This window comes from Desmodus rotundus, chromosome 3, assembly GCF_022682495.2.
Source record: "Desmodus rotundus isolate HL8 chromosome 3, HLdesRot8A.1, whole genome shotgun sequence".
Lineage (NCBI taxonomy): Eukaryota > Metazoa > Chordata > Mammalia > Chiroptera > Phyllostomidae > Desmodus > Desmodus rotundus.
Window position 1 is genome coordinate 188,788,773 of NC_071389.1, and position 20,053 is coordinate 188,808,825.

Consider the following 20,053-nt stretch of genomic DNA (forward strand, 5'->3'; position numbering starts at 1 on the left):
GGTTCGATCCCTGATTGGGGCACATATGCAATCTGTGTTTCTCTCTCACATAGATGCTTCTCTCTCTCTCTCCCTCTCTCTCTAAAAGGAATGAAAAAGTGTCCTCGGGTGAGGATTTAAGGAAAAAAAAGTAAGCATTTCCTAAGCTCACACTTGCTGGAATGCTAGAGTTACTAAGGGGCTGCCTTCCTGTGTCCTGGAGATGCAAGAAGGCGGTGGGAAAAGAAGAGCTAGTCACCTGAAATTAGAAAGAACTGTGCATAATTTATATATAAATTCATGTGTACAGAATGGACAATTTAATGTGTTCATTTACATTAACATTAGCATTATTGACAAATTAAGGAAAACTCACCTTAAACAAACATCTGACCATAATTTATAAAAAAAGAGTTAAGGATTCTCGGGAGCATTTGAGATCTTGCTCCCAGGCATATATCCTCATTTTGACTGAAATAAACTCTTATAAGAACCCCCAAAAATAGTAAATAAAAAATTAAAATAAAAAAGAGCAAAGTTTAATTAAATAAGAGGATTTGTATACAACATCAAAGTAGAAACATAGTACTTAAGCAATGAAATGCTAAGTATTTATTTGTACAGCTATTAACTCAAATTCTGGCTCTACTACACACTTGTGGGAGAAAGTATTTTCTATATTTTGTATGTGACATATATTTCCCATTTAGAAGAACATGATCGGTTTGGAGAGAAAAACTTTCACGTCATGGATGTGCATGTACCCGTGCACCCCACCCCTCCTCACAGCACGAAGTTATCACCGTGGGCCCCGAACCGATCAAACGGCAGCCTGACTAAAATGTACTCCATTCCACAGGGAGCCCCCAGAGCTGTAAATCCAAGGTCTGCAAACAAATATGTGCATCACTTACCTGTTTTAAAGCCAAGTTGCCAATTATTAGATTCCACTTTTCAATGGGTGAATCCATCTTCCCGATATTTACCTGTGAAGGTGGAAATTTTCATATATCACTGAATAATCTACATGCCTTCTGCTCTGTTAAACAGCATGTGAAGTCTTAAAGCTGAAGATAATTCTTTAGTAAATCTGACAAACTCCATTGGACTTTAAATATAATTCTGAACTCACTATCAGTCTTGCATCTCACATACAGGTTGCCTGAGATATTTAAGTATTTTGGTTTTGGGGGTTTTGGGGTTTTTTTTCCCTTCATTACTAGCTCATAAGAACTAGTGGACTAGCTAGTACTACCTACCTGCCTGCTAATGTTATTTTACAACTAACATCATAAAGTGCATCCTATCAGGTCAAGTTTTATGTATTTAGGCCCAATATAAACACATAATTTTGAGCTGCTAGCATCTAATTCCACATCGTGGAAGTACTGTAATTTGAAGAATTATTGACCAAAAACCCAGACATAAATAAATCATTCATTTGTACATAGTTTATATTTGATTCATAACTAACCCTGTTAACAATAAAACAGTCATTCAGTCCAATGTGAATTTTGGTCATATATCGCACTATTAAAGTTTATACATCTTTCTGCTAAGTGGAAGAATACTCTCCAAAAAAGGTTATTATTCACATATGAAATTGCACTGTAAGCTAAATCATACTTATCAACCACTTAGGATTCAAAAAGTGTTTATCCAAATCTGACAAGTTTTCTAATGCTGTATTTTGGAAAACAATGAGCAACCATTATTAACAATACTAGACTGAGACAGATTTTAATTCTTCATCGTTTGCTCGGTCATGGAAGATAGGGGAATGGGTAAAGGGGAAAATATATAAGGGTCATTATTTATGGGTAGTTTTAACCATGACCAAACTGGAGTTCAGCTCACTGTCTTCAGACTAACAGGTTAAGTGCCACATCAACATCTCCTGTATCAATTTAGAAAACCGATTCTGTTTTCTACCTTACTCTGGACTGTAGTTTCAAAGTGTCCAGCAAATGCAAATACTAAGATTTCTCAGTGTTTTAGAAAAATTATTCCTGCTGTCTTAATTTTTATACTTCTTTCCTAAGCCTAGAAATCTGAATTCTTGAAGAAATTTGTGTTTGTAGCTCCACCAACTTGGATTTTTACTCAAATGAGTAATAAGGTACAAGCAACATTCAAAGAGTGAAAATATCTCAGGTTTAGTGTTCAAGAAATAGGTACGAGGCACTGGGATCTACCAGACATTGTTGAAAGAAACTGCAGGAGACACAAAGGAATGGAAAGATGTTCCTTGTTCCTGGATTGGGGGAATTAACATTGTTAAAATGTCCATATTACCTAAAGCAATCTACAGTTTTAACACAATCCCTATCAAAATACTTCAACAAACTTAATTTTTTAAAAGTGAGTAAGATAAAATCATACAGCAGTAACTGCTTTTAAAAGTAACAAGCAATTATATTCCCACCACCTGGCTTTGTCAAATATTAAAATTTGACCATATTTAGCATATCAATAAATATACATGTTGAAAATCATTTTAATACCCACAGGTATCTGAGGCTCTATTTATATTTCTTCACTATTTTTTTCCTCTCCATTCTTCATGTTGGATAATTTCTATCATCAAATTCACCAATTCTCTCTTCCACTATCACCAATATAATACATTTGATTCTTTTCTACAGTATCCATTATTCTTAAGATTTCCCATCTGTTCATTCATTAAAACATATGTTTGTTTAATTCTTGAACATTTTTTCCTTTAGTTCTTTGAACATATTTATACTAGCAGCTTTGAAAGATGTTGTTAAATCCAACATCTAGGCTTATTTCCAGTCACTTTCCAATAAGCAAACAGGAATCACACTTTTCGTGAATATAAATCACACCTTTGTGTTTCTGTCCACATGGAGTGATTTTCTGGTTGAAAACTAGACAGCATAGTAATATGCTGTCTAGTGCAATGACTGGAAATGGTATATTCTTCTGCGTATTACTGGCTTCCCTTATAACGGGCAGTTAGTTTTCACAGACTCATTATTAGACTCATGGGTCTCCCTCCGTGGGCAGCAGCTCACATCTCCGCTTGGCTCTTTCGGCTCCCACTCCTGCTTTCAGCCTAGCCCTTTGGGGATCTTCTCTGCGCCTGTGTAGTTTAACGGCCAGCCAAAAACCTGGGCAGAATTTCTACTCAGACTCCGGGGCTCTTCTCTGTGGTTCTCTGGCTGCTGGGATTTCCCCCCAAATTTCCACCTGCTCTGTCAGCTCCAAACTCTATTTACCTGATAATTCAAACCAATAAAACTTCAACTTTAGGCCCGATAGCTATGCACAAGTCTCAGAAGGCACTCAGTCAAAAAAGCAAAAACTCAGAAATTTTAGCTACTATATTTGTCTTTAAAGTATAGGCTTCTCTCACATTTCTGTCTTTTTTTTTTTTTTTTTTTTGGACTCCCTTACCTCAAGCTGGTAAGACTGTAGGGTTTTTGCCACATGAGATCCAGGGATTGGGGAATTCCCACCAACAAAAAAAATCCTAAACTTTGCAAAACCTTTCTTTATTTTCTTCTCCTGCCAAAAAGCCTTTTGGATTGGGTTCTACCTAGGTGATCCACCAGTTTTTAAAACATAATGCACGGAGAGGTCACTGGGAAAAGATGGTATATGGAACGCACGTGCACGTAATAATTAACTCTGAAAGCCTTGGTAAAAGTGCAGAACAGCTTTGTTTTACGACAAAAGCTAAAGGTATGCTGGACACCACGTTCCCACCGCAGGCCAAATGGCCAAGTGTTCACATCAACATTCGGTGGCACCAAACGTGACCATCACATAATGAATTTCTGGGGTACTAGAAAAATATGAAATACAAGCAAATTTTAAATTGTATTACCATTTTATTAGTAAACTTTCTAGAAATAATATTTTAAAAATATGGAATGCTTCACAAATTTGCGTGCCATCCTTGCACCGGGGGCCACGCTAATCTTCTCGGTATCGTTCCAGGTTTCGTGCATGTGCCGCCGAAGCAAGCACTAGAAATAATTTCTTAACAGTGAGAGCTGCTGGATCAACCCTGTGGTCACCAGACTCCATGTTTTTAGTGCTGTATGGGTGCCCACTTTCCAAGGAGAGAATCAAGACTGTCTGTGACTGGTTTTGCCAATCCAGTGCTGAGAATGGTGGTGTTACCACATTATTAGGCTTTCTTTCCTCTCGTGTAACATTTGACAAGATAAAACACTATCTCTTTAATTCCTAGGTTTGAAGATTTGTTTGATAGTGATGAAGCAGTTTCATTGAAATCATTTCATAAACTAAAGCTGTGCACACTGCTTGCTGATGATGCTTTCCAAATGTAGCCCTCACTTACATTTTTTATTTTAGTATTTTTCCACGTACTTATCGCTTCACATGATCACTTGAGAAGAATTTGTCCTTTAAATTTTGAATCTAAAAGTGTAACAATGGAGCGATGTAACTGGCGTCCAAGACACCAATTAGTAATACCCTCTGATGGCTTCATTAATTTTTGGCTGACATTCAAGGGGCGGGCGGATGGCTCATTGAAGTGAACCCGGCTGTCTACATGGTTTTAACCATACGTACTTCGAGGTAGGGAAAAACTTACTGCGGTGGATAGCCTAGATGCCAGTGTCATCTCCAAGTTCCCTTTGAGACCAAGTAGTGCAGGAACTAAAATGAAAACTTCTGTCACTTTTTTAAACACCTCCCAGTGCTGTAAGGAAAAAAAAAAAAAAGAACTTTCTGACATTCTTTTAATTTGCACCTTGATTTTGGACTTCACAGCCTCTAGAACTGTGAGAATAAATGTCTGTTGTTTAAACCACCCACTGCTAGAGATACTTCTAGGGATGTAATAGTTAAAATAAAACACGAAAACTTACCAAAAGTAACACAAAAAATAAATACAAAATTTGGTGAGTCCTGTGACTTTTAAAGGAACTCAAGCTGTGCCCTGGCTGGTGTGGCTCAGTGGATTGACTGTTGGTCTGAGAACCAAAAGGTCACCAGTTTGATTCCCAGTCAGGGCACGTGCCTGGGTTGCAGGCCAGGTCCCTAGCTGGGGGCATGAGAGAGGCAACAGATTGATGTATCTCTCGCACATCGATGTTTCTCTCCCTCTCTTTCTCCCTCCCTTCCCCTCTCTCTAAAAATAAATAAATAAAATCTTTAAAGAAACTCAAGCTGTAATTAAAAATATTCCCACAAAGAAAACTGCAGGCCCACATGCATTCATCAAGAAATTATACCAAGTACTTACAGAAGAAATAATGACAGTTATATAAAACTTAGAAAAGAGTAGGAGGTAAACAGAGAACATTTTCAAATTCATCTAAGACACTAGCACTACCTTAATATGAAATCTGCCATTGACATTATGAGGATAATTACAGGCTAATCTTATATATGAATATAAATGCAAGAACTCTAAAAAATATATTCACAATCAGAATTTCATATAAAGCATAATAAATCATGACCAGGTTACATTTATTTCAGAAATATAAGGGTGGTTTAATCAATATAAGTCAACACAGCAAGAAATAAAGTAGAAAATAAATATAGAAAGAGCGTTTGATAAAATTCAACCTCCAGTCATGATTTTACGAAAAGAAACCTTAGCAAACTAAAAAACAATCTTCCTTAAACTGATAAAGAATATTACGAAAATCAACAGCCAGCACCTTGCTTCATGATGCACTACTGAAAGCTTACGCTTTGAGGTCTGGAATCTGGCAAGGCTTCCTGCTCTTACCACCTCTGTTTTATGGTGTAATACTTTGGCAGTCCTAGCCAGTACAGAATGGCAAGAAAAAAGAATTAAAATGTATAAGATTTAGAAATAAATAAAACCGTCATTATTCATAGATAATATGATTAGGATGCAGGAATTCCAAAGAATTTAAAGAAAAATTATTAAAATTATTAAATGACTTTAGCAACCTGCTGGATACCAGGTCAACAAACACTCTAAAGTCCTCAGGCTTGGAGGTTTGTATTAAAGTTCACAAGATCCCACCAGGGGCTTTTTCCAATTATTCATGCGCTGTTCTCTCAAATAGCACAGTATCAAGAAATAAGTAAACGTTACACCAGAGGAATGTATTTACATCATGAGCCATGTAAATATTCTGCCTGACAACCTATGCTGTAACATATTATTGCTATATATGATACTATTCCATAGCTAAACGTTTAGTGCTTCTTCACAATAACTGATACATCGGAAAAAAAAAAGTCTACCAAATTAGCTTATTGATTTCAACAACTGTGATACTACTGTAGGAACTTGAAAAATTATATTTCAAGTGAACAGGCAGGTATGGGCCCCCTTTAATATAGTATATTCAAAAATTCAATATACTTCTTTTAAAAAAGATTTTTTATTTATTTTTAGAGAGAGTCGAAAGGAGGGAGAAAGAAAGGAAGAGAAACATCAATTGGTTACCTCTCGCAAGCCCCCACCTGGGGACCCAGCCTGTAATGTGCCCTGACTGGAAATCAAACCAGCGACCTTTCGATTTGCAGGTCGGCACTCAATCCACTGAGCCACACCAGCCAGGGCTCAATATACTTCTTAACACAGTTCTCTACATATTCTTTCTCCATCTGATGGTGGAAAAATTAAGTTCCTACTTATGTAAGTTTTCCATTTAGATAGCAATGTTAACTGCTGAAAAGCATCTTGGAGTCACAAAGGACCTGATGTCTCTTTTAGGGAGCAGATAATGGAAGACAAGAGCTCATTACAGGACAATGCATCTGAGACTTTCCCAGAGCCAGTCTTTCTCTGACTGATGAATAAAAGCTGAGAGTAACAGAATGACACAGTTTAATGATGTACTACTTTAGAAAGATAATTATATAATGGGTAATTTTGTTACTATACTACATTAAGAACTACAAGTCAGTAAGTAGCATATACAAGGTCTATCCAGAAAACGTCCAGCAATTATTAAATAATGAGAACGGTTTGAGCAAAATTGATAAAACTCAGCAGCAAAGGAGAGTGGACTGGAATGCACATGTGTGAACAATGACAACTTCACTGCACTAGTCGGTGGGGGCAGTAGACACCATTGAGTGAGCATTGAGTGTGGCCATCATATTCGAAATGACTGGGCAAGTAGAGCAACGAATCTGCATCAAATTTTGTGTTAAGCTTGAACGTTTCTCCATGGAAAACTATTGGGATGATTCAGAAGGCTGCAGCTGTGGGCAACTGGTGACTGGCAGCTTCCTCACAACAATGTGCCCGCTCACGCATCATGTCTTGTGCAGAGCTTTTTTGTGAAACACCAAATCACCCACGAGACTGTGACCCCCAATTGCCTAGATTTGGTGCCCTGTGACTTCTGGCTTTTCTCGAAACTGAAATCACCTTTGAAAGGAAAGAGATTTCAGACCGGTGATGAGATTCAGCAAAATATGACTGGGCAAGTGATAGTGATTGGGAGAACTATGAGGTTGCAAGGCGCCTACTGTGAAGGGGACTGAGGCATCATTGTCCTGTGTACAATGTTTCTTGTATCTTGTATCGTCTTCAATAAATGTCTCCATTTTTCATAGTACATGGCTGGACACCTTCTAGACAGACCTCATACATTTTAAAAATGGATAAAAGACACAAAAAAGTAATTCATATATATTAACAGAAAAAATAAGAAGAGTCAATGAAAAGATGCTAAATGATAATTTAAGAATATTAATTAAAATGTGATAACATTTTCCTATCAATTCTCAAAAACAAAAAACAAGAATAGCCAATGTTGATAAAGGCATAGAAAAGTAAAAGTACTTATTGCTACAAACTACTTGAAAGGCAACTGATTAGGACCTATAAAATTTTAAGTACATATACCTATAAGGCCTAGCAATTTTTTAAAAATCTATTTTAAGAAAATGGTAGTATAAGAATATAAAGATATATTTATAAGGATATCTATTATAGCACCAGCATGGGGGAATGAATAAGTAAATTTTGGTATATACATACAATAAAATATCAAGCACTCAGCTTAAAATGCAGAATATCTTTGTTACCAATTTGAAAAGATGTTCAAGATGTATTATTAAGCAATGAACATAAGTTGCAGAAAAATACGTATAGCATTTCATTTTTATCTTTGAAAAATAAAAGCACAAACGCACACACGTCTGCGTAGAAAAGCCTGCAAGTGCTTACAACAAGCTCCTAACAATGGCGAGCTGTGGAGGGAGAGTGTGGTTTGGATATGAGGAATAGGGACGGCGTTTTGTCTCTTATCTAACACTCTGTATTGTTCGAACCCATCCTGGGGCAACTTCACTATCACAATACTTTACGAAGACTTACTGTACGTCAGCATGAGACTATTCTCTTACAACTTCTAAAGGAAAACAAACAGAAAAGCACCGACAAAGAGCAAATTCTTTACCAGAGTCAACATCAGCTCATTTTACTAAGCGATAACTTAAATCTAAAGTAAATGTTTGAGATGAGCAACCTACATAAGGCACTTTACACAACGAAAACAATGAACTTACAGAGGAAAACCTACCTGCACTACATCCAGAACCATGCCGGCGGAGACCGTTCCAAAGCCAGCTAGCAGAAACGGCACGAGGATCTGCAGGGCCATCACTCCGCTGGACTCCTTCGGGGCCCTGTGGCTCGCTTCCACAATGACGTCCTCGTCCCCGTCACTGGACGCGTCCTCGGCCTGTAACATGGCCGTGGTTTCCGACGCCTCCTTCCCATCACAGTAGTTGTAGTTGGCGTAGTCGTCGTACGTTTGGCCACAGCCCGACGGCGGGCGCCCTCCTTGGCCGTGGCCATGGCCGTGGCCGTGGCAGGGCTGCTCTGAGAAGCCGTGGTACTCCACCAGCGGCTCGGACCTCGTACTGAACGTCTGCGCTGCGGGCGCCAGTCCGTCCTGCCAAACGCCGTTCGCTTTCTTGTGCCTGTCGTCCGGGTTCTTCTGGTAAATTACTGGAACCATTCTCAGAAATAAGTTTAAGCACTTATCCGATTGCACTGTATTTAAGCTCAAAGTCCAGTCTACGACACCTCCTCCGCTACTCGCACCCCCGCTTGTTTTAATAGTAACAGATCTTCCTTTGCTATTGGTCATATTGTCATCGCAGAAGACCCTGCGCTCCTCAGACCGCCAGCTCCGCGAGCCACAGCAGGGGATGGGGGCGCACAAACACTGCTTTAAATTAAGATGCTGAATTCACTTTGGAGAAAATAATGTTTCCACTAATAAAGGATGTTTAGAAGGTCCACACAGGGGTCGGATCTGGAAAAGACAAAATAATTTTAAAAATCAGATACACTATCTCGATACTTCAGGTTTTCACAGTCGAAGACATAAAACACGTATGTTCTTCAAGCAGCCCTCAGGTACTGACACCGCGCTCCATGGGCTTCACATACAAACAGCGTGTGCCACACCACAGCACTGGACGCAGAAACACAGTGCCGAGCGGGTTCTGTTCCTCTTGTCTTTGCATATTTTATACAATTAACACCTCCGTAAGGCCTTCAATTGTCCCGGAAGTTCACCAGCAAACAAATTTATTACAGGGATAGCCTCCCTTTCTACGGACAGGTCTCAGAATCACAGTGCTACGGCCCTTTTCATGTCAGTTCACATGAAAAGGTACGGCGTATGGTATTATAGTTTAAGCACACTAAATAATAAGCCATGTTACTTATACCTTCATATACATTTGGTTATTCAGTTATGAGGAGACGATAATAATGTCTGCCATAAAAACGCTTGTAAATATCTTGAATATAATACAGTGCATTTATTTCCCATAAATTAGATTGGAGTCATATTTGTAGCTCTGACATATAACAAAAATCATTAGAATTGATTTAGGAATATAATCCCTGTTATCTAGGAAAAGGGATTACAAATACTCATTTAATTCTGTACTTTGCAAGCCAGCCAAAAGAAAGCTTATAATGCACTTATTACTGAATGCACTTCTCAAAGTCTGCTCCGACCCACAATTCCAGAGTAGGCCCCTGGCCAGTGACCAGGCTCTCTCTAAAGACTTTGGACTAAGAGACACGGACACATGCATACTGCAGTTCCAGAGTGATGGGCACTGAAGCTGCAAGGTCATGCCCCACCTGCCCGGGGAGACAGCCTATTTGAACAGCTGCTGCCACGGCTGCGAATGCTTTCAAAGCTATCTATCACGACGGAGCTGAAGGCCTTGGGTGTTTCTCAGGAGCCTGGCAATGAGTTGATAAGGGACACATAGCCCCATTGCCTGCTGCCCACCCACCAAGCTGGGCTAAGAATTGTTGCTGCCGGAATGCTGCTTCTAGTGAAAATCATTATACTCTGCAATATTTGTGTGCAATGCCTTAGAATATCCATCTCTTCTCCTTAAATAGGAAGATTCATACCAGGAATGGCAGAGAGAAAAAGAAAAGGGGCTGCGTAGGGGACAAGTGGGTGCCAAGGCATGGCTCATCTGTGTCATCATTCACTCATCTTCCTTCTTTCCCTTTTGTAATTACGGAGGGCTCTGGATAGTCCTCCTGGGGAGCAGCCTTAAAATGCAGATTATAGGACCCCATTCCTACTGACTCAGAATATCTATGTCTGAGGCCTGTAAATCTTTTCTTTTAAGCTCCCCGAGTGATGTCGGTGGAGACTTCCTATGGACCTGCACTGAGAATCGAATGAGTAGAGTAAGTACCAAATGCCAGTTGTGGCCACCTGCAGAGTAAGTCGGTGTTCAAAGAAAATCAGGTGAATGGAAACAATGCCCAGGGTGAAGCAGAGAAGAAGCGAAGTAGTCCCAGAAAGAGAGAGAAATAAGGCTGGAAGAGCTGTCTGAAAACCGTCCATGCCACGAGAGGCTCAGCTGTGGGTCTGGAACTTAGGAGATTCCCAGCAGCCTGAAACGAGTCAGACTGAGTCTCTTTTCCTTCCACCCACACGCCTCTTTTGAAATAGTGAGCACTTCACTGCCTCAAAGACACCTTTACTCGACCAAAATATAAAACAAACCTCAAAGAGACTGAGCTTTCAGACAATTCTATTCCACCGAAGGGCGGAGATATAGGTAGCTGCTTCTTTTTGAAGCAAAATTATCAGGTTGAGCAAAATGGAAATGCAGAGATGTAGATAAACCAGAAAGAAGGGTGACAGTATCTGTATCCACTCAGTGACCCCAAAATCCAGAAAGCTCAAAATGTGTTCTCAGGATGCTTGACCAACAGAAAAATGGGAGGTAGGGAAGGAAAGTCAGAGGAATCTCCGAAGACAAGTCATCTCTCTGAGAAGATACGCAGCACGTGGCTAAGCAGCGTCCACGCTGAGTTGGCCAAAAGCATCCAGGTGCAGAAACACATCCAGGTCTTACTCTTGCTCCTGGTATTCTCACTTCAACATAAGTTATCCAGAAGGTTCGGAGGAGAGAGAGACTCAACCAGGGCCACTGTGCAGAGACCACACAGAGCCTTTCTGTAAATTTACACACAGAGTGCCCCGTGGAAAAAGGAGGATCGTGAGTGGAGCCATGGGCTGCATTTCAGCCCCACTCCATCCCCTCCGCCAAGCACCCTCACGTACTGCAAAACACGCATGATCTTACACAGCAGACCGGGCCCTTGGGTGACATATTAAACCATGCTTAAAGAACGTAAAACACAAACGGTGGACATGTATTTTGGTTGTTTGCTCAGCCTCCTCCCGTGCTTTTTTAGCTAATGGTATCTCCACTTCCTTGTGGTGTGAAACCATCCTTCCCCTATGCCAACAGGTGCTAGTAGGTCCATCAGTCACAGCTCCCTGCCCTCCAGACCACGTAAGTAACGACAGGTGGCGTGAGTGGGATCTGAGTCCTCCCCTGGAAGTCACATATTTCTTGGCTTACTATTTGCTGGGTGCCTGCTAAGTTACACAATTAACAAAACGAGCACCATTCCTGCTTCTTATGGGGAGAAAAAACAATCAGGTGAGCAAAGGAATGGGATAAGTTGTGAGAAAGGCTGTGAAGGAAAGCGTTAGCAAAGAGTGAATCATGTACAGGGCTAACAGTGGAAGGCCTCTGGGAGAGTTTTCTCGCTTCCCTTTGGAATAATGTAATTCTGAAGCAGTCGCTAAAAAGGTTCCCTCTGCCACCACCACCATCACCAGCACTTGGAGGAAGCCCATCTACTTTCGAAGAAGATCCACAGAGGGAGAACCAGAGCTAGGCCATGACGGCAGGGTCCTGACAACATAATTAGAACTTCTATTTCCTTTATTTAAAGCCCACTCCACCCTTGAGCTCCCCAATTACATGGGCCAATAAAACTCCTTCATTGATTAAGCTAGTCTGAATGGTGTTTCTGTCCTAACCACTATTTTTTTTTAAACAATGTGCTTTGGTAGTAGAAATTTTCTTCCACAGGTGTGTACCAGGGACCACTTAAAACTCATACAGTGATATACATCAATTATGTCTCAATACACCAGAAAAAAATTAAATGTATATCCACATAATCTAAAAAGATCTTTAAAAATCTTTCTCTAAAAATTAACTTTTGGTGTTAAATTTACATTTTAACACCAAAAAATAAGTAGAAAGGACAAAAATCTCAGACTAAAAGATAGCCTTTCCAGTGAACACATTTAAATGTACAAAAAGCTCCAAGTCCCTAGGAAAGCTTCGTCCCGGGCCAGCACTGGTCACGGGGGTGTTGTGCCAGGGAACCACTGGCTTAAATGAAAAAAATACTACATTGATAAATTCAATTTAGTTACAAACCCAAAAAACATTACTGCGCAAGCTCCTTATTTCTAAAAGTTAAGAAAAAGAAGTGTGTGGCCAGTGTGGTGATGTACTACAGCGGAGTCTTGGAGAACACCTGCCCGCTGAGCTGGAGGTGCAGCCCGCTCCAGTGCAAAGGTTGAATAACAGCCCTTGAAAAATCCAGCAGAGCCCTGGCTGGTGTGGCTCAGTGGATTGAGTGCTGACTTGTGAACCAAGGGGTCACTGGTTGGATTCCCAGTGGGGGCACATGCGTGGGTTGCAGGTCAGGTCCCCGGTCGGGGGCGTGTGAGAGGCAACCACACATTGATGTTTCTCTCCTCTTTCTCCTTCCCTTCCCCTTACCTAAAAAATAAATAAAATATTTTTTAAAAAAAAGAAAAGAAAAGAAAAATCCGGCAGAGCTGTGAGTTAGCAGGCCCCAATCACGGATGACTAAGCCCTGCGTTACAGGGAGTTGAATACTTTGTTACCTTCCCATAACAATAAAAAGGTTTTTATGTCATCTATTACCAGTAATTATCACATTTAGTGAAAAAAACCCACAAAACTAGTTGATCAGGTGGATATTTTACATTTGCATGAATAAAGATAAAACCAGAGTGCTGTCACACATACACACACACACAGTATACCCTAGAAGTCTAAATATGGTTATTACGTGTTCTTACTTTTGTCATTCTGCGAGTATGCATACTGCTCCTTTAATGTTTTTTTAACATGTCCTCCATGTTTTTGTTACTAAAATGTAGGCAGTCCCCAAATAGGATGTAGTATGTGCTCAGTAAAATCAGCTTTCAGAGAGATCACACCAAACAAAACTAGGCCGGAACTGATATTACACAAATTATATCCTTGTTTCGTAAAAAAGAAAATTGGTACATCCTTTTAACCAATACTCAGTAAGTACTTAACTGTTTAATCGTACGACAGGTTCATAAGGAAAGACCATGTCTACTTAATTTGCTTTCTGCAGCACCCAAATAGCAGGTTGATGTTATGGCTGCTCGCTTGTCTTCAACTAGTCCATTAGAAAGACCAAACCTGTGTAAACCTGAACCCTCACCAGTTCCACTCAGTGATTCACTCCTTACATTCATGCAAAAACAATTTTCAAAAGCTTTTTAGATAATAGTTTCATCAGATGAACTCCTCAGCTTTTCCATTTTTGATCCGAAGTTCCCTTTTCCTGAAGAATTTACCACCAAATCACTGCCCAGGACACATGCCAAACAGCTGTTAAACAGCCATCCCTTGGATTTCCTCGTGTTCGCTGTGACACCACCCTCTGCCGTCCTGCCAGGACCTCACTGCCAAACCCTTCGCCTTTGAGAAGTCGTCAGAGCCCACAAGGACAGCCGAGCCCACGAGGACAGCCGAGCCCACTGCTGGATCGTATTAAAGGCCTCCCTTCTCCGTGTGAGCTAGCCCTTCCGCTATTACTAAAATCATTTCTCACCATTAGCCCTTCGATTTCATCATTCTCATCCACTGAGCTCCCTGCATAGCTTATTTTTGGTTACTAATTACTTCACACTGACCCAATGCTTTCTGCTAGATTACCTAAACCTGGTAAACTATTCCCTCAGCTACAAATCTCTTTTCTTCAGGCTTCCTACTTCTACACATTACACCAAATTGTTCCCAACACCCAAGAACTTTCACCTCATTCAAAAGATCATAATAAAAGTATACGACCTCAAAGAAATCTACCCACATTCATGTAGGGTTAAGGGTACAGAGAAGAAAGAACGGTCAGGATAAAATGCTCAGACCGTAGTTGGCAATTTTCCTATGACCTACAGTTTAAAAAAGAAAACTTTTTTAAAAGAACGGTATCCATTTGTTCTCCCACTGTCAATTCCCACAGAGCACAGATGATATCTTCTTTTCTGTGATACTTAATATATCACTTGACCTGCAAAAGTTAAAAATCAATCGGGCGATGTAAAAGAAATCTCCTGAATTCTAAAGGTACCGCTGCTGCTGGGCAGAGGAGTAATCCATGGTATTGTTCAGAACGTATGACCAAAAAAAACCAAACAAAACCAAAGAGTATGGCTCTCTCCTGCCCATTTCCTCTAGCTACCCAGGGAAAAGGAACTCTCCCACGGTAACGATGCTAAAGAATGAAGGTAAGCCCCTCAATAACTGTCCCACAAACTTCGTAAGGTCTCAGTCTCAAATGGCTCCAAACACCGCTGAGCTATAGTCCTTTACATACCTTACCCTGTGATTTTCACCATTGTTCAGCTCATTTAAAAGTGCTTGGAAACTGAAATATAAGAAACGCTACCTCCCAAACACGGTCCTCCCTAATTCCAAGGCCCACCTCTGAAGTGGAATGAAAGTATCTCCCTCCCCCACCCTTTGTTGGCTGAAATACAGAGTTACATTCTTAAAAAACAAACAAAAAAACAACCTTGGCTTCTTTGGCTTAAACTGGAAACTGCCTGATTAAACTGAATTCAAGCACTCACATACACATTTAGCTAATAGGTAGTGATGTAAAACTCTCTGGTCGAGTTAAGAAAAATGGTAGAAAAATGAACGGACAATGAACTGCCATTTCAGTCACTTGTGGTTGCTGTAAAACTGGTGGTCTGGATGTTTTCTACCAAACACAAAAGCTTGAGAAGTTATGGACACAGTTCAGCTACTGACATCCAAAAGCTAGCAGATTCCATAAAACAACCACTCATTTCGAAGACCGCCCACTGACACAAAACACTAATGTCATAAAATTTAGAAATCCTGAAGTTTCTTCATGCATAAAAGATAGCTAAACACTTGTAAAAAAAAAAAAAAGTGTTTAGGCCCAGAGATATTATCAGTGGGTTGAATAAACTTTCAGTGTAATAAATACTCAAAACAGCTCAAATAATTCTTCAAAAGAAACCAGACCCAGGAATGCTCTCCCTCCGGGGAGCACGCCCGTGCCTTTCCCTTCCCCTTCTTCTTCCCCTACAAGCGGGCATCTCCTAAACTCTAAGGGACCCCAGGAGACTTGCTGCTAGGGGAGTAATGGGCAGTGGCAGCTCGTCCCAGCCTAACCCCCCCCAGGCCATCTTTTATCTGAATCCCCAGTGAGCTGACAGCAGTCCCGCCTTGGCTCACTTCTTTCCCATGACATTTCAAGAGAGCCAAAGCAGCCCCACCTAGATCTCTCCTGTTGCTTCTTCTATTCTAGGCCCTTTCTTGTTTCACTGTCCCAGCTTTAATAAACATTCTCAAAATAAAAATTAAAAAAGAAAAAAGAAACCGGACCCAGGGTAACTGATTTTGTTTTCAGAATCACAACCCTCAACTCCACTAAAAAAAAAAGGAATTTTTTAAAGAATGATTTGGAAGACAGATACAACAAAAACAAGCCAATGGATCAAGTAAACTCCAACCGACAGTTAACCTGTTTCCACTTACTGAGAAATGTTGACAGAGTAAACATGGTGTGCGTCCCAGAACTCAATGTATTGCATAAACGAAGTGCAGTTATTCCACCGAGTGCCCTCGGGTGGATTATATCTAGCCCCATCAAACCAATCAACCGAAACACGTAAAAAAGATTTCTTTAACTAGGTATTCCCATTAAATTGATAGCAATACATAGTTTTGTTCTTTGTGTTTGTTTTGTTTCGTTTTTATAATGCAGGAAGCAAACAATTGCCAGAAAAATCAGTTACTGCTACTGCTTGAAACAACTTAATGAACTGGTTGGGTAGCAACGAAGCTGAATCAGAGAACTCTGTTTGGAAGTTGCAAAACTGTTTTTAAACAACAAAAAAGTAGACTGCCCCTAGTCTATATTAAACATCGCTTACCTGTATCTTATTTTAAAAACTAACCGATAGTTAATAACTTGCTCCTGTAATTGACATGTAATTGTCAATCATTAATTTCCTGCAAACTACCGCTGAGAACACATCACTTCCTCATGAATCTTTATTTAGGAATTACAATTACAGAAAACCATGCTACTGAAAACTGGTATTTCTACTGTTCTTGAATAAAGATCGAGCTACCCTTCTTTTTAAAACTTTAGCAGCGAAGAAATCTACAGCTACACTTGAAAGTCAAATCTACGATCAATTTATTCATCTTAACATTACACTCCTAGTTTTATTTTCTTTGGTATTGGTTTCCTAATTCTTTTTTTGAAACCAATATTTCTTGTAGATGCTGCTTTATAAACTGACACAACACACTTGTGTAAAAGATAATACATTTCCTTACTGTTTTTCTCTGGTACTTACAAATCTGAAATACTTAAATTGAGAAACCAGGTAAGTAGCCTTCATCAGCATTTCAAATGAGCAGAAATTATTATTCAGAACTTATACAAAAGTATACTTTCACCCTTAACACATCCGTACACGCCTAGAAAGAATTCACTTTTAAAAATGCAAATCCACTTCTGGGACCTACTTACAGTATGCACTTGACTCTTTGTATAATTAAGCTGAAAATAAAAGCTTCCAGAATTTTAAGGTACAAAAAGGATGCCAATGTGTCAAAGTTTTAAAAGTCTTCTTTTTGAGAAAGGGGAAAAGGAAGAAAGGAAGCTGATGCATCAACGTTTAAAAGAAAAAACAAAACTTTTTAAGAAAAGTGAGAAAAATAATTTGCCCCCCGTTAGGCTATCATTTGTCATCTCCATTTCAAGATTAAGAGCGTCTCATCATTTTCAGCTATCCCACCTCAAATACTCACTCAGAGCCTTACTGTTTCTCCAGGGCCCTTTCCTCTCCCCCCACCTGGAGCTCAGGCAGCAGGCCACCCGGAGGGGCAGATGACAGCACCTTCCGCAAGCTGATGAAACACAGCAGCTCCTACACTGGGGTCTTCCTCAGGCATTGGCCTAGCCCCTCCCCTCGCTGGGCCATCTTCACCCAGGCAGATGAAGCCAGATCTTCCACCTTCCCCAAACCGCGCTTTCCCTCAAGAGAGTTCCCTGATACACACGGCTGCGAAGTCGGTTCCAGTGCCCCAACTGGCTACAGGTACACGGTGTTAATATTACTCAATTATCTTGGCATCAAACTGAAACAATGACCTAACTCTCCACCTTTACTCCCTGCAATCAAGTCTCCCTTCTACCCTTTGCTCAGGGCGGTACGCTTTTTTATTCAAATGCCAGTTTTTTTTTAAAAAAGGAGCATTTTCCGAAGGGCTCTAAGCCCAGCGTGAAGTTCAAGCTGAAACTACTGTCAAAGCCACCCCAAAACCGACTTGGTGGCCACATAATGCTCTTTGCTCGTGAAAGTACCCTGACTGCCCTTCTTCCACACGTCATTTGCAACTGCGTCTGATGTCCACTGGCACAGTGTCTCTTTTACTGGTTTTTTCCCCCACAGAAACAATGTGTGTTCGATGCAAAAACCAAAAAAAAAAGCCAAGGAAAAACAAAATTATTCTGGAAACCCACCATCCAGAGATAATCACTGATCACATATTTCTGTATATGCTGGCATTACTATATTTTATATACACACATACGTTTAAAACAAAAATAGGCTCACATTGTATACTGTCTTGCATCCTGCTTTTTGCATTTCAAAAAGTATCAAATTTTTTTCCTCATCGATACCATCCTAAAAAGTTATTTTTAATGGCTACTTACAATTTACTATTTCTAAAACTCCCAGGAGCCCTAGAATTCCTCCCTTCCTTTCCACTTTTCCGTCCCCACACACTCCACAGCGAGCACAACACAACTAACAGGCAACAACAATAGCCTTTCTTCAATCAGCAGTCCTAAACGCTTTCAGACACCTAACTACGCACCGCTGTATCTGTTTCTCAGAGCCGTGATTTCATGTGCGTCGTTCCCATTTGTTAGCTGATGGTGAACCCATAACTGTCTCTGCCCCACTGGCTCGGAGGGAGGGCCAGATTACCACCCTGGCAAGGGTATGTCTGTCTCCCCCACAATCCACCGCCCAGAATTCAAAAGGATTGTAACTCCAAACAAAATTTGAGTCATAAACAGTGTTTTTCCCAAAAAGATGACTTCACTGTGTCTTTAAGAATTACAAACCATTAAATCATTTCAATGTTTTTCTTTCTTTCGGTGCTCCCTTCCTAACGCTCAAACACGTGCTTCAATTGCCTGGTGAGCTGTGTCCCCAGGGACTGAGACAGGACTAGGGTTTGTTCTACTGAGCAGCCTGAGTGTAAATTCAGATTGTAAAGGTGACGCACAGTCAAAATCCCATGCCTGAGGGAGAACGCAGAGTCCAGTGAGCACCTTTTCAAAAAGAGAATGGTAATCACCTGCGCAAAGCTGTGCTGTGCACGCGGAATCCCTGGCGAATGCTTTACGCTGTTTGAAGCCGATATTTGCTATGCTTTCATCGGATGAACAAGTAACATGACTTGTACAGAGTGACTTTTTAGGGGAATTTCCAGGGACACATCCAGCAAATCTTCATACTTCAGTTAAGAGAGGTGAGATCCCAAACAGCTACGTGTCACGAAGTGTCAGCACACTAGCGATTCTGACAGCAGTCATGAGCCTGGGCTCCCAGGTCAAACTGCTTTGGCTTAAATTCCAATTGTCACCCGCTGCGGGATCTACGCCTCCGTATCTCAATTTCCTCGTGAAAAAAATACCTCCTTCCTGGAGCTAGTGTGAGGATTAAATGACAGAATACATGTGAAGTGCTTAGGACAGTGGATTGCGCCTTCAATAAATGGTGGCTGATCATCATCATCATTATTTTTTATTATTATTATACATTTTTCATGAAAGATTCAAAACCTAACTTCCCGTTTCTTCCTTCCTTACTAAGGAATATACTATACCACATAATCACTAAAATATTATACATTATGCCCTAGCCGGGTGGCTCGGTTGGTTGGAACATCATCCCGTATACTAGAAGGTTGCAGGTTCAATCCCCCGTCAGGGCACATACATAGGTTGCAGGTTTGATTCCTGGTTGGGGCACGAATGGAAGACAACCAATCAATCAATGTTTGTCTCTCACATTCAAATCTCTCTCTCTCTCTCTCTCCCCCAGAAGTCAGTAAGCATATGGTCCAGGTGAGGATCCTTTTTAATTAAAAAAAATATTATACATTGCTGTACTGAACCCATCCATGGCTTATAATTTTCAGATCAACTGTTTTGTTCCAATCTTCTCTAAAAATCCATGGAGTGCTCACTTCAGCAGCACAGACTAAAGTTGGGACGACACAGAGATCAGCACAGCCCCTGCGCAGGGATGGCACGCAAATCCGTGAAGCGTTCATATTTTCATCTTTCTGAAAATCAGTAAATGCCTTCTTTACTAACCTTTGATTGATTAACATGTTTCTTAATGAG

The 20,053-nt window shown here is 40.5% G+C and overlaps 1 protein-coding gene, 1 non-coding gene and 1 pseudogene across 4 annotated transcripts in view; 1 reads left to right on the top strand and 2 right to left on the bottom strand.

The window, feature by feature from the left end:
* SLC41A2 (solute carrier family 41 member 2) overlaps positions 1–20,053 on the bottom strand; it is an 87,013-nt gene that overhangs the window by 57,862 nt on the left and 9,098 nt on the right. Inside the window, exons 1-4 of one of the 3 annotated variants that reach the window (XM_045187148.3) lie at positions 17,481–17,741; positions 8,505–9,245; positions 4,571–4,678; positions 894–965 (exon numbers count right to left, since the gene is read on the bottom strand). In XM_045187148.3, coding sequence (XP_045043083.2) covers positions 894–965; positions 4,571–4,678; positions 8,505–9,077 — 753 coding nt within the window. In that variant the 5' untranslated portion in view covers positions 9,078–9,245; positions 17,481–17,741. Of the gene's footprint in view, positions 1–893; positions 966–4,570; positions 4,679–8,504; positions 9,246–17,436; positions 17,742–20,053 lie in introns of those variants that run through there. The other 2 variants (XM_024579470.4, XM_053921991.1) reach the window with 2 other exon arrangements.
* LOC112322095 (U6 spliceosomal RNA) lies at positions 3,868–3,975 on the bottom strand. The gene has a single exon (XR_002976589.1). It is a non-coding gene; the product is annotated as a U6 spliceosomal RNA (small nuclear RNA).
* On the top strand, positions 19,888–19,987 carry LOC112322098 (U6 spliceosomal RNA; annotated as a pseudogene).